Here is a 14453-nt window from a genome sequence, read left to right on the forward strand (position 1 = left end):
CCTTTGGCTGTATCTCCTTTTTTAAAAACTGCAATTAACATTTCAGCATGTCCATAAGGATCAGACATTATGATCTGTAGTTGTCACACCACTCTCTCTATTTCTTGGCCTGAGTTCCAATGCTGGACATTTTGCGAATGTGCAATGTGCCTTCAGTTCAGTTGAACCCTTTTTAGTTTAGTATCTGTGTGGGAGGTCAGCCACATCCCTTTTGTTTTACAGTGCTGTATTCCAGTAAATGAAGAATTTAAATATCACAAAGTCTCATTAAAACCTATGGAGAGAAGGAACATATGTAAGGTAGGTAGGTGAGGAAATAGCGTCAGAGATAAGTGGATGAAGGGATAGGGTGGCATGTAAATAGTTGGGGGTAGAAGAATGGCAGGTAGGTGGATGTTGTGGTTGTATTATGAGCAATCTGAACCACTGATCAGTGTTGTAGGGGCTCCTGTGTATTACTGCTCTGCATAAAGTGGATTTGGTGCCACCATCCACCTTCATGATAAGGTCATGTTTAGTTTACTGTGGTTGAGGGAGACCTCTTAATCTCTCTCTTAGACTCCTAAAAGAGAAGTAGTTTATTGCATGTTAACAGCTTATAGACATTATACTGATATAATCACCGTAGTTACAAAGACTGAGATAAAGGTAAAGTCACATTAGTCTGAGGACCAGAAGGCTGTGTGACAGAGGGAGACAATTGGTGACTGCTTAACCATGAAGAGGATTTCGTAGTAACCTCAGCCAGTGTAGAAATTGAACCTACACTATTGGCATCACTCTGCATCACAAACTAGCCGTCCAGCCAACCGATTCAGTGTATCAGTTGTACTGTTTGAGGATTGCTTCTTGCTTGACATGATATCTCTCACTGGTACTGAGGATTCCTCCTAGGATGCAAAAGAAATTAAGTTTAAAAACCAAAAGAACTGCGGATAAGGTAAATTAGAAACCAATACAAATTGCTGGAGAAGCTCAGCAGGTCTTGCAGCATCTATGGAGAGAAATCAGAGTTAAAGTTTTGGGTCAAGTGACGCTTCCTACTGCCAGACCTACTGAGCTTCTCCAGCAGTTTCTCTTTCTGTGAAGGAAACTAAGTTACCTATTCAAACTTGTCTTCTGAATCACTTCAGCACTTGACATCAGATTTAAAACTATTTGATCACCAAACTGTGTCACATTCTGAATCTTTAACTGACATAATTCAGTGAGCTCAGCCATGGTATATGGTCCAATACTATAGTGACAATTGCCTCAGTATCAAGTTTAAAATGAATGAGATATTAATTAGCATAAATGTTTCCTTCTGTTGATTTTTCTGTTGTCTGCTTTATCTGATGAATTTCTTGTGAGCATCTATTTGATGAGTTGATGCTCTGGTATGATGTCCTACTTTTTCTGAAAGTGACCTGTTGCTTTACAGATAAACAGTTTATATTCTATGATATTATCAGATCATATACTGTGACTGTAGAAACACTGTCTACAGCCAACAGCAGTGTGATATCATGGTCCAAGTGGTATAATACTTGAGGTTAAAAGTATGCTACAAACAACTCTACAATACAAGAGAATCTCAGATAGTAGAGAACTTTTGCATATTTCATGGTAAGAATTCTCTTTCTTGGAACAGGTTTGAATCCCTCTGACATTTTACAATACAATCTTCCTGGATATTATTATTATTTTGGAATTATTTGGGTAAGTAAGCAAAATTCCTCTGAAAACTCAAACTCTTTGTTAGAGTTGAGGATGTGATGCTGCATCTTTAATAAGGTTATGGTGTCCTTGACTTTTTCTTCAGAGGTTGTAAAAGATACAGCCTCCAAAAAGTCTTAAGTTGAAGGGTTTTAGGGCTAGTTTGATTATAGCTAGCCCTAAATTATAGTTGATTATAGTTTCATTAGCAAGCAATAGAGTTTTGAAGCTGCTGGACCCAAAGGAGCAGGTCCAGGCTGGTACTCTCTCTCTGCCTTCTTCCATCTAAAAGCCTGTGTTTGATTTTCCCTGTTGTGCCAAGGGGTGTTTATGGGGATTGTAGCAAGTATTTGGAACAGCATCATTAAGTGGGGATAGTCTATTGGGTTTTCGGATGGGTTAAGTTATTCGGTATTCTCTTCTCTCTTGTTTGTGTTCTTGGTAATCTTGTAAATAAATTCTGTTTTGTTTAAAACTAAGTGGTTTGACCAGCTGCATCTTTCCTGGAATTTCTGCATTACACCTGTTTAAAACAACGAGCAAAGTTAGGGTCTGGGCTGCTTTCTTGAAATATTTTGAGAGGGTCTGGCTTGGTCCATAACAAAGGTATTTCCAGAGGGTTTTAGACACCAGGTAATTGACCATTGGAAATTTCGATTTCCTGGACAGAGCCTGTCTAATTGATGCATTGGGGCATCCAAGAGATTCCATAGCACATCTTTCAGAGTATGTTGCTGCAAGTATTTTTTTCAGTCAGGAAATCTAGTGTATTATTGGCTTTGTGGTTACCTTGTGTTTAAGTCAAGTGAGTGTGGATGTTCTTGGCCATGTTCACAATGTTTATGTTGCTGAAGTGTCATTTGAAGTAACAGTTCATAAAGCGATCAATTCAATTTTGTTTCCCAGGTGCATGGTCGGTGTGTATGTCGTCACAACACCAAGGGGTTAAACTGTGAGCTATGTCAGGACTTCCACCATAATGCGCCTTGGAAACCTGCTGAAGGACGCAACAGCAATGCATGCCAAAGTGGGTCACACATCAAAATATTTGCAAGTTGATGAATGCTTTTGTTCTGGGACTTCCTTTTTACATGCAGCATATACTTGTAGCCTTCTTTATCATTAAAATAAAAAAAAAGGCAGCGTGTCCACATAACTCAGCAATATTAGCCACTGAGTACAGACCAAAAGGCTTGGGGTCAATCTCAGGAGTTCACCCTCAAGTGAAGTGACAGTAGAGTTGGTTGTAATCAACTACCTTTCCTGTAGATTGCTGAAGGAAGACGCAAACATTCTTCCTATTGTGGTTTGGTTCTGTGGGACTAACATCCTTTTGTGATCTAAACCACAGCCCACAATTAAGAAACACTATCCCACATATATGATCATTTTTACCATTCTATTTCACATCTGAGGTTCAATAAATTCCCATTCATTTCTTTAATCAGAATGCACAGAAATACATTGCAGTATAATCACTTTATTCGATTCTTAATGACAACATGAGTAATCAAATTTTGGCTACAAGATTGATTTGAAAAGATAAAGCAGCACAACAATTGCAGTTTAGCTTCCACAAATACCTTGAATAAAGTAGTGTTCAAACTTCATTCTTTTTGTGGACATATTTTAACTTGCGTAAAAACCAAAAGAACTGCGGATGTTCCTCTGCCTGGCTGACTTCGTCCTCACCCTGAACAGCTCCTCTTTTAACTCCTCTCACTTTCTTCAGGTCAAAGGGGTAGCCATGTGTACCTGCAGTCAGGACTGTCTCTTTGTGGGCCTTGTGAACTTACTGGAGCATCCCCAGAGATTCAGAAATAAGTTCACTTTAGATATCCGATCAAATGGATGCTCTCACATAACCATATTTTATTATCAGTCAGTTTTAGTTATTGTGTGAATATTTCAGTTGATGGAATTCACTACGTTGGGCATCTTTGACACTTCAAATAAATATATTGCTCACAACATTCAGCTCTTAGACCGAATTCATAAACAATAATCTTATCAAAAACAAGCAGTTTCTCATTATTTCCTAGATGTTGGCAATTAGCCAGCCACATTATTCACTCACCTTATTCCCCTTAAAATACAATTATCTCAAACAGATTTATGTATTTACTGAAAAAGAGTCCTATCTAACTTGAAGCATTAATTGTTTCCCTCTCCACAGTGATGGATGCTTCCTGACTTGCTGAGTTTCTCCAGCATTTTCTGTTTTTATTTTGGATTTCCAGCATCTACAGTATTTTGCTTAGATTTATGACCTGTCACATTTTTCTCTCAGAAATAGGCTATTTCAGAATACAGCTCATGAGCGTTCTCAAAGTTTCTAATATAATTGTCTCTTCAAAATTTCTTGTGAACGATGGAATTTTACAATTTTGAAGTAAACTGGTGCAATGCTTTGTTGCATTTAGTCCCTGCACCTAATTGCTGACCAGCAACCATGATTGGGACTTTCTTTCAAAGTCTGCAGTGGACTTTGATCTTTTACTTCCATAACTTGATGGTATCTGCTGTTGAGACTTGCAGAGTAATGAACGTTACATCAGTGGCATACCAGAGCGTGAAGGTGCCTCTCTCAGTAGATCTCACATAAAGGGAATAGAAAAATTACTAAAACACGCTATGAGCAACAAATGTATTTTGTGGAGCAAGAATGTTTGGCTATTTTTTCACTGTTGGTAAATGTTGAAAGTTATTTAAGTGTTTTGATCTCCCTCTTTCACTTAAACCAACCACACCCTCTCCAACTGGTGTATGCGTTGTAAAATATGGCTGTTAAATTCCAGCTAGAGTCACCCATTCTCGGTAAAACCACTTTTACAATGATCTGTAATGGAATAGCATTCAAGCTGCCAAATCCTGGTTGAATGTCTCACCCTTTAACAGAATACAATGTTTTAAGATGTTTCAAAAAAGTGTGATCAGACCAAAACATTTCTTTCAACTCACTTGTAAATCTGTGTGTCCTTGTCAGCTGTGTATTTTTTTAGGGCAACAAACTTCTCAAGAAAGTGTGCTGGCACTGAATAACTGCCAGAGGCCCACCAACTACTTAGATGAGAAGTCAAGCTTGTGCTTTGTGTTTTCAATTTCAGGATGTAGCTGCAACGGGCATGCTGATAAATGTCACTTTGACATGGCTGTGTATATAGCATCTGGTAACGTTAGTGGTGGTGTTTGTGATGGCTGTCGGAATAATACAATGGGACAACACTGTGAACAATGTAAACCTTTCTACTACCAGCATCCAGAACGAAGTATTCGTGCCAGTGACATCTGTGAACGTAAGTTCTGTTATTTGATATGCCAGGATCTGTGAAAGGAGTGGTTGACATTGATCTGTTTGATCTTTTCTTTGAGGGCATTTTAAGAGTTTGGAATGGGACATGCTTCAAGGTGTTTACTTTCTTTGTTCAGCTTTCTTTAAAAAAAATTCAGTGTTACTTTTGAACTGAAGAAATTTGAAATAGCCTACTCTTAATTCAAAATTATCTAGATACAAACAAATTTGCAATGTGATAAGAAGCACATATTTGTTACAATTAGGACTGGATGAGATGCTGATGTCATGTTAATGTCACGAGTCTTGTAAATGTCATTGAGCTGGTGTGAGGGGTTAAGATGTGGAGGTGTTGGTGTTGTCCACCCTAGTTCAAAGTTAGAAAACACACAACACCCGTTATAGTCCAACAGATTTATTTGAAATCACAAGCTTTCAGAATGTAGCTCTTTGTCAGGTGAAGTGAGAGAGAAGCGCACAGACCCAGAATTTATAGGCCGAGAGATCGAAAGATCATACAAATGGTGCAAGTGGAGTGCCGAGTAATACATCTCTGTAGGTGATCAAAAGTGTCAGACGTGTGAGTAAAGTGTCTACAGCTGAATAACAAGTGAAAGGATGACCTATAATCTGATTAAATGAGACAGAGATGATTACAAAAAATTTAAAAATAAGATGGTGCTGGAGTTAAACCAAATGACTGGAATAACATGATAGGTATAAGGTTCACATGCGGTGGGCCTAACCAAAATAACCACAGTAATCCAAAACTGTAGAAACTAATTAAAGTAGAGAGATCATAACCATACCTTCACTTGGTATTCAGTTGTAGACACTTTACTCACACCATCTGACATTTTTGATCACCTGCAGAGACTTCTTATTTAACACTCCACTCACACCATTTGTATGATCTTTTGATCTCTCTGCCTATAAATACTGTGCTCTGTGTGCTTCTCTCACCTGACAAAGGGGCTACACTCCAAAAGCTTGTGATTTCTGTCATCTGACTTTGTGAGGAGCTAACCTATTGATATGGTTAGGAGATTAGTTAGTTAACAGGAAAACAAAGGCAGGATTAGTCATTTTCTGATTGGCAAAATGTAACGACTGGTATGTTACAGGAATCCGAGGAAAGTCAACATATTACAATTTGTATAAATGACTTGGATGCAGGTATGAAAGTATGGTTGGTAAATTTGCTGAAGCGACAAAGATAGAAAATTATGTTGTGAGGGGGAGATGAGGCTACAAGATATAGGTACGTTATGAGAATGGGTCAAGGCCTGGGAAGTATAATCTGGGAAAATGTGACTGTCCATTTTGGCTGAATGTGTTTTCACAAAGTTGTCTAAATGGTGAGACATTGCACAGTTTTAAGATGCAGAGTGATCTGGATGTCCTAATACATTGATTGCAATTGTTTAGTGTCCAGATACAACAATTACAACATTTAAAGGTCATCTGGCTGGGTTCATGAGTAAGAATGGTTTAGAAGAATATGGGCCAAATGTTGGGAAATGGCACTAGATTAATTTAGGATATTTGGTTGGCATGGACGAATTGGACAGAAGAGTCTTGTCTCTGTGATGGACAATTCTGACTCTAAGTCGTTCGGACAGTTAATAGAATGTTGTTGTTTAGAGAGGATATATTTCAGTTATACAAGGTATTGGCAAAACTAGATAGGCTTTTGATAATCTAGGAATGAAATGTTTTTGGGGATAGCAGGAAATGTGGAGCTGAGGCTGCGATCAGATCATTCATGATTTTACTGAGTGGTGAAGAGGCCTGTCAAGGCTGACTGGCCTTTCTCCAGAGACCCAGCTTTAAGTCCACCACAGCAGTTAAAATAGAACATAAAGTTATTTCTCCTTAATGGTAACTATGAAACAATCATTGTTGTAAGAACGTATTAAGTTCACTAATGTCCTGCAGGAAAGGAAATCTACCGTTGCCACCCAGTCCGTCCTACATGTGAGTTCAATAATGCATTTGACCCTTTTAAAATGACCGAGCAAACCACTCTGCTCAAGGCCTAAGAGTAATGGTGAACAAATGCTGGCTTTGCCAGCGATGTCTGCATCCCAAGAAAGAAAAAAGAAAACTATCACTTTGCTGACAATTCATAGCAACTGAACCAAATATGAACTTATAAATATGGGCCTTTGGTTCAAATTCACTCTTGCAAACAGTGGTCATGGTAAAACAAAAAAATTTTTGAGCTAAAAATATAATTAACTGATGACATATTTGTTTAAGTAAATCGAAATGCAATTTTCTGTACTCTTGATGTATAAATTACTTGAATCTATTGTGAATGCAGCTTGTAACTGTGACCCTGCTGGATCATTAAACGGTGGAATCTGTGACAGCTACACGGATTTGACAGCTAATCTCATTGCGGGGCAGTGCCGCTGTAAGCTCAACATTGAGGGTGAACGCTGTGATCTCTGCAAAGAGGGTTTCTTTGGCCTAAGTGCAGATGACCCATTGGGTTGCCAGTGTAAGTGGATGACTATTTTTGAAAATTGATACATGTTGTGTGCTTTGTTTTATGTTTTTTATTTATCTTCTCCCATGTATTGTCACTGAAATCTGTTTACAGGTGTGATTGAGAATAAGCTATCATACTATTTTAGTGTAGGATTGTGTTTATATGAAATTGGATCAGCATACAATGGTTTGTTCATCAGTTTAGAGAAATGAAAAGTTAAGTGCTAAATTGAAAATTTAGTTAAATTTGGTGACTTAAATGACTTAATTAAATTTCTACCAGTGAATTTCTATGATAACTCTCGTGGGGAAATTAAATTAAGACGTGGGCCATTTTGTCACAAACTACGCAAATATTTTAAATGTTTTACAAGAGCTATGTAGGTGCTGGGAATCTGGAAAAGAAATTGGAAGTGATCGGGTAGGAGCGAGCAGTATAATTTTTTGATAGCATATCCTTTGATAAATTGAATGGCTTACGAGCACAGAATCCAAGTTTCTCCTGTCCAGTATAATACATTTCTATTCAAGCAGTAGCTGAAAATCCCGAACCCTTCTGATGATATTGTGCTACACACCGTACTTCTCATACTTTGTTCATGACTTCCAAGTTTCAATTTTGACCAAAAGATGAATGGGATTATCCATATGAAGGACAGGTCAGAGGCTAGAAATTCTTCTGCATCAAGTAATTTCATCACCCATAAGACATGAGTGTGATGGAATACTCCCCAGTGGCCTGGATGGTGCAGCTCCAACAGCACTTAAAACAAAACTTGTCATGATCCAAGGCAAGGCACATCCACAAACATTCACTCCCATCACCACTGTCACACAGTAACAGCAAAGGATACCATCTACAAGATGCACTGTGGTGTTTCATCAAGGCTTCTTCGCTTCTTCCAAATTCACAACACCATCATCTGCAAGGGCTGCAAACATGTGGAAATACCACCAACTGCAAGTTCCTGCCCAAGCCATTCACCATCCTGACTTTGAAATGTGTATTCAGTGTCACCAGATTAAAAGCTGGGAATTCCTTCCATAACAGTAGAACATAGAATGTAGAAAGGTATACCACAGAACAGACCTTTTTGGCCCATGGTGTTGTGTCGAGGTATAATCCTAATGTAAAATATAATAACTTAACCTACACACCCCTCAACTCACTGCTCTCCATGTACATGTCCAGCAGTCGCTTAAATGTCTCTAATGACTCTGCTTCCACCACCACTGCTGGCAATGCATTCCATGCATTCACAACTTTCTGCGTAAAGAACCTACTTCTGACGTCTCCTTAATACCTTTCCCCTAATATCTTAAAACTATGCCCCCTCGTACCAGTCAATCCTGCCCTGGGGAAAAATCTCTGGCTATTGACTCTATCTATTCCTCTCATTATCTTGTACACCTAGATCAAGTCTCCTCTCTTCCTCCTTCTCTCCAGAGAGAAAGGTCTGAGCTTTTTCAACCTTTCTTCATAAGGCAAGCTCTCCAGCCCAGGCAGCATCCTGGTAAACCTTTGCACCCTCTCCAAAGCCTCTGTATCTTTCCTATAGTAGGGTGATCAGAACTGGACACAGCATTCCAAGTGTGGTCTCACCAGGGACTTGTAGAGCTGTAGTAAAACCTCACTGCTCTTAAACTCGATCCCTCTGTTAATCAAAGCCAAAACACCATATGCTTTCTTAACAACCCTATCCACTTGGGTGGCAACTTTGAGGGACCTATGTACTTGCCCAGATCCCTCTGTTTCTCCACACTTTCAAGAATCCTGTCTTTAATCCTATATTCAGCATTCAAGCTTGACCTTCTGAAATGCATCATTTCGCATTTATCCAGGTTGAACTCCATTTGCCATTTCTCAGCCCAGCTCGGCATCCTGTCTATGTCGCGCTGCAGCCTGCAATAGCCCTCTATGCTATCAATGGTACCTCCAACCTTTGTGTCATCTGCATTCACATCAATATTGTGCATTCACTTACAGCAGGAGGACTGCAGTGGTTCAAACACACAGCTCACCACAACATTCTCAAGGGTGATGAGGGATGGGTACTAAATGCTGGCTCAGCAGTGCTTACATTCCATGAGTGAATTACATTAAACAAAAAATTTCAGCAGAAGTTAATGGAAAGCCTGTTGAGTCTATGGTATTTGTTTGCAGGTATAGTCAGGAAACTCGCATGTTTCCAGGTTGAGGTTTGATTCAAATATCATGGCAATCTTTGGGACCAAACCAGTTTTGCTAATTTAATTAACTTCTGCACAGATGAAACAAGCAGATGTAAACCACTCCTGTCTCCACCTCATTGCAAGTTAGGAAGAATTGGGGATGTTAATTCTGACCCCATGTACATCTTAAACTTAAAAGGCTTGCCTCAGCTTAGGGTGTTTCAATAGCCCTGTAGAGATAGACCACTCAAAACCCAGTGAAACTAGGGAAAGAATATATTGCATATGCTCTATACATTAAAATTATAATCAGAGCCATACAGTGAGTGTAGAAGCCTTCTTTTTGAATAGCTTTCTGCATGTGTGGGTAGAAGTGTTAGGGATCCATTTAATGACCTGCCCAGTTCAAACATCTACCAGATTTTCCTCTGATCACTTATTCCTACGGTGTGGTACGGTCAGACAGCAGTTGAAATTCTATGACCCACAAACCATATACTCACCTCCAAAATTAATTTTAAACATTCCTGCATCACTAAAATAGAGCATTGCTGACACATTTCATTTTGGTCACCTTAGCATGTACCTGTAACCATTTGGGAACTCATCCAGGCGGAACTCCATGCGATGATGTAACGGGAAATTGCTTCTGTAAGCGTCTAGTGACGGGAAGGAACTGTGATCAGTGTCTGGTAAGAAAACTACAGAACCAGAATTGGACAAAATGCCGAAAATTGTTCAAGGTTTCTGAGTTGAATTTAATTTAAACCTTTCAAAGAACACATGGTTAGTTTTAACATCCTAAATCTTTGAAATAGCATCAAATTTGCCAACCTACAGTCAGATACTTATTTTCTACTGGCATCATTGATTTCTGTATATGAGCCCTCGTCTTAGTGCGCTAACAGAAATTTATTCTTGATATCTGGGTAGGTCAACCAGAGAATTTGTTTCCTTAAATGATAAAAAGGCCTTGTTTGATTTAACCTACCTATTTTATTCAAAGAATCAAAATAAACTGAGCGTACTTTCCTGTAAGTGAACACATCATTTCCCAGCCCTAAATGTATTGTGTCTAGGAGGTGAACAGCAATTAAACTTGCTGGGCGGCACGGTGGTTAGCACTGCTGCCTCACAGTGCCAGAGACCCGGGTTCAATTCCCGCCTCAGGCAACTGACTGTGTGGAGTTTGCACGTTCTCCCCATGTCTGCGTGGGTTTCCTCCGGGTGCTCCGGTTTCCTCCCACAGTCCAAAGATGTGCAGGTCAGGTGAATTGGCCATGCTAAATTACCCGTAGTGTTAGGTAAGGGGTAAATGTAGGGGTATGGGTGGGTTGCGCTTCGGCGGGGCGGTGTGGACTTGTTGGGCCGAAGGGCCTGTTTCCACACTGTAAGTAATCTAATCTAATCTAATCTAGTGTAAGTAATATAATCTAAACTGAGACCTAATTTTTCCATGAAGCTTAAGTTATATTGACAGAATGTGGTGGGAAAAACTTAATAAAGTTTGTTCAACAAAGCTGGTGAAAGTATTCAGCCCCTTTTTTAAAAAAAAATTGAGCTAATTCTCTCTTTTTGGAATAACGAGCAAGGGATTTAAGTTATTTGTCACTGAAAACAGCCTCTCTAGTTTATTTCAGAGTCCACAGATTTGTTTTTTGTGGCAGTGTGATTTTTATATTAAAAAAACTTCATTGAAGTTGAAGAATTTGAACTGACTATTTAGTTTTACCACATGATTTAAGACCATGCATAATTAAGTTAGTCTCTTAATGGTTTGGCTGTAGTCATGTGATATTTAAAACTATACCGATTTATTGTTTTACAGCCGCAGCACTGGGGATTAAGCAGTGATCTTGATGGGTGTCGCCCCTGTGACTGTGACTTGGGGGGATCCTACAGCAATGAGTAAGGCTGGCTTCTTAATCATTTATTATACAGAAAAAATGTTCAAATGATTACTGATTAACTGGGAACACTCAAATGCCACAACAGTTTGGATGAAAGGAGGTAGTGATAAATGCAACAGCGAGTTGCTTCTAATAGTGTCTTTTCGTTCAACTGCCTCGTGGTTGAATAGCAATTGAAAGAATGCTCCCAAATGATATTCTTTCTCCAGTAGCTACTTGTATGAAAATGATGATTTATAAAACAAGTTTTCTTTAACAATGTGATCATCTCTCTGCTGCCCTTTCAGTTCCTCTAATTTTCTCCTCATGCCTATCTGATTCTGGAGATGATGACTCTTGATGTTGTACCACTTTGTTTATCAGAAGCCCTGATGTTGTACTTTGTTCAAATGATGATTTTTGTGCATGAGTCCTAATGTAAGTTGCAGCAAAATTATGTCAGTATGTGCTCATTTCTTTGTGTGTTTAATAGTAACAAAAGTGTGTTAGCTTTTCATGGGGGGGGAAATTGTCTTTTGTTTTAATGTCTGCTGCTAATGAAGTGCCCAATGGAAAGGCATTATAATTTTAAATGTAACCAGACTACAACTCCCATTAGGAGAAAGTACTCCCCGCTGTCTTCTGTCTTTCCCCCCGCCCCCAAATACTCCCATTAAGCATAGTCCCAATGCGCTTGTTCCAGGTTCCAATCAAGTAATACTGGTTTTGCTTTTACAGCTGTTCTGCAGAGACAGGCCAGTGCCCGTGCAAAAATCATATGGTTGGACGTCGCTGCAATGAAGTTGAATCTGGGTTTTATTTTATTGCCCTGGATCATTACACATACGAGGCAGAGGAGGCTGCCTTGGGTCCTGTAAGTTAGCTTTGATTAGGGACAGTTGTGTAGAGGTCCTTTCTGACTTTTTGAAACACTCGTGATGACTTTTCTTCATTGCAGGAAGCGACAATTGTACAGCGCCAGTCTCCGCAAAATCATTCTCCAACCTGGACAGGAATTGGATTGGTAAGGGCTCCTGAAGGAGCGTATCTAGAATTCCATGTACACAACATCCCATATTCCATGGAGTATGATCTGCTGATACGCTATGAACCTCAGGTTAGTAATCTTCATTCAGTAAGCTGTCTCTGTAATACTTTCATAGAACTGTTAGTAATATTGACATGAATGCAATGTGCTCCTTCTGTTCAGCTACCAAAAAACTGGGAAGAAGCAAAAATAACTGTGTTCCGTCCTGGTAAAATTCACAGCAGTAGTCGATGTGGGAATACTACACCTGCTGATGACAACCAAGTCTTTTCTCTGCCATCAGGATCAAGGTTAGAATCAAAGTACTTAATTGTTTTACTTGTTAACTGTTGTGGATTTTGCATATTCTTTGACAAAATTTGGAAGGAAGTAGCATAGTGGACTTGTAACAGGATAAAGCCAACTTAAAGTAAATAAAATGTTGTGAATTGTAGTAAGCCACCAGTCTAAAGTATTGGGATAACTATGAATGTTGGTCGTAATGTTCCTCTTTAGGTATGTGGTCCTACCTCGGCCTGTATGCTTTGAGAAAGAACTTAATTACACCATTCGTTTAGAGTTAACAAAGTACTCAACTGATGATGAAATGGAAACTCCTTACACACTCATAGATTCGGTATGTATGTCTATAAATAAATATTATCTAAAATTTACTTCAGTAAATCTAATTGATAAATGTATTGGCGTGGTAAAAACAATGACTGCAGATGCTGGAAGCCAGATTCTGGGTTAGTGATGCTGGAAGAGCACAGCAGTTCAGGCAGCATCCAAGGAGCAGCGAAATCGACGTTTCGGGCAAAAGCCCTTCATCAGGATTCCTGAAATGTCGATTTCGCTGCTCCTTGGATGCTGCCCGAACTGCTGTGCTCTTCCAGCATCACTAATCCAGAGAATGTATTGGTGTGTCCAGGTACAAATACCCCTTTTTCCATTTTAATACTTACATGTGCCACAAGTTACGATTGTAGCTTTAAGCCAGTATGGTTGTAATGTTTACGGATGTATGTGAAATTAACTGGTAGGTCTTACAACATGTTTGCCTAGATTACAGCTTTTCACTCTAAATTGAATCAGAAATTCCTGCTGAAGTCAGCATGTTCTATTAGATTCTGCTTTGTACAAAAGCAGAGATAAGTAAAATTGCTCTTAATTCTTAATCTCCAGTGACACAAAATGTAAAACTTTGAACTTCTCTAAAAGAGAATGGATTTTGACAAAGGAACTGATTCTTAATTCAATATTTTTCCAGCTTGTACTCATGCCCCACTGCAAGTCACTGGATATATTCTCTGTAGGAGAATCGAGTGAGATTGTCACAAACAAAGCCTGGGAAACCTTCCAACGATACCGCTGCTTGGAGAACAGTCAAAGTGTTACTAAAACTCCAATGACTGATGTCTGTAAGGGCATCCTGTCTAGCATTTCTTCCATGATCCACGAAGGAGCTTTACGTACGTTTATCTTCATTCTTTCTACAAAATATTTATCATGGTGGGCTGGTAGTTAAGAAATATGGGGTAACCAGAGCAGTAATTACTTAGATTTGAAAACAAGAGAGATTTTAATAAATATGGTATAAACATTCATTCACAGTCGGAATGCATTTGCAGTTTAGAAAGGACGTTGAAACATAGACTTTGAAGACTTAATTACATCTTTACTTTGAAGGATTGGAGGAAAAACTAGTGAAAGATTTATTTCTGCTGTTTAGTGCATCAATAACAAAAAGGCATAAACTTAAGACTGGTCATGAAATCTTAAAGAAAAAGATCATGGCTTTGAACATTTCTTTAAGGGATAAGGGAGTATGGAATGTATTACTGCAAATTGCTCTTGATAAGTTAGCACAAACAATGGA

The 14453-nt window shown here is 39.0% G+C and overlaps 1 protein-coding gene across 1 annotated transcript in view; it reads left to right on the forward strand.

Moving 5' to 3' along the window:
• Positions 1-14453, forward strand: part of lamb1a (laminin, beta 1a) — a 99328-nt gene that overhangs the window by 23642 nt on the left and 61233 nt on the right. Inside the window, exons 8-17 of the mRNA XM_043713615.1 lie at positions 2605-2725; positions 4806-4994; positions 7317-7496; positions 10238-10350; positions 11487-11566; positions 12286-12421; positions 12506-12664; positions 12758-12885; positions 13091-13211; positions 13845-14046. Coding sequence (XP_043569550.1) covers positions 2605-2725; positions 4806-4994; positions 7317-7496; positions 10238-10350; positions 11487-11566; positions 12286-12421; positions 12506-12664; positions 12758-12885; positions 13091-13211; positions 13845-14046 — 1429 coding nt within the window. The remainder of the gene's footprint in view (positions 1-2604; positions 2726-4805; positions 4995-7316; positions 7497-10237; positions 10351-11486; positions 11567-12285; positions 12422-12505; positions 12665-12757; positions 12886-13090; positions 13212-13844; positions 14047-14453) is intronic.

Source organism: Chiloscyllium plagiosum, chromosome 23 (assembly GCF_004010195.1).
Source record: "Chiloscyllium plagiosum isolate BGI_BamShark_2017 chromosome 23, ASM401019v2, whole genome shotgun sequence".
NCBI lineage: Eukaryota > Metazoa > Chordata > Chondrichthyes > Orectolobiformes > Hemiscylliidae > Chiloscyllium > Chiloscyllium plagiosum.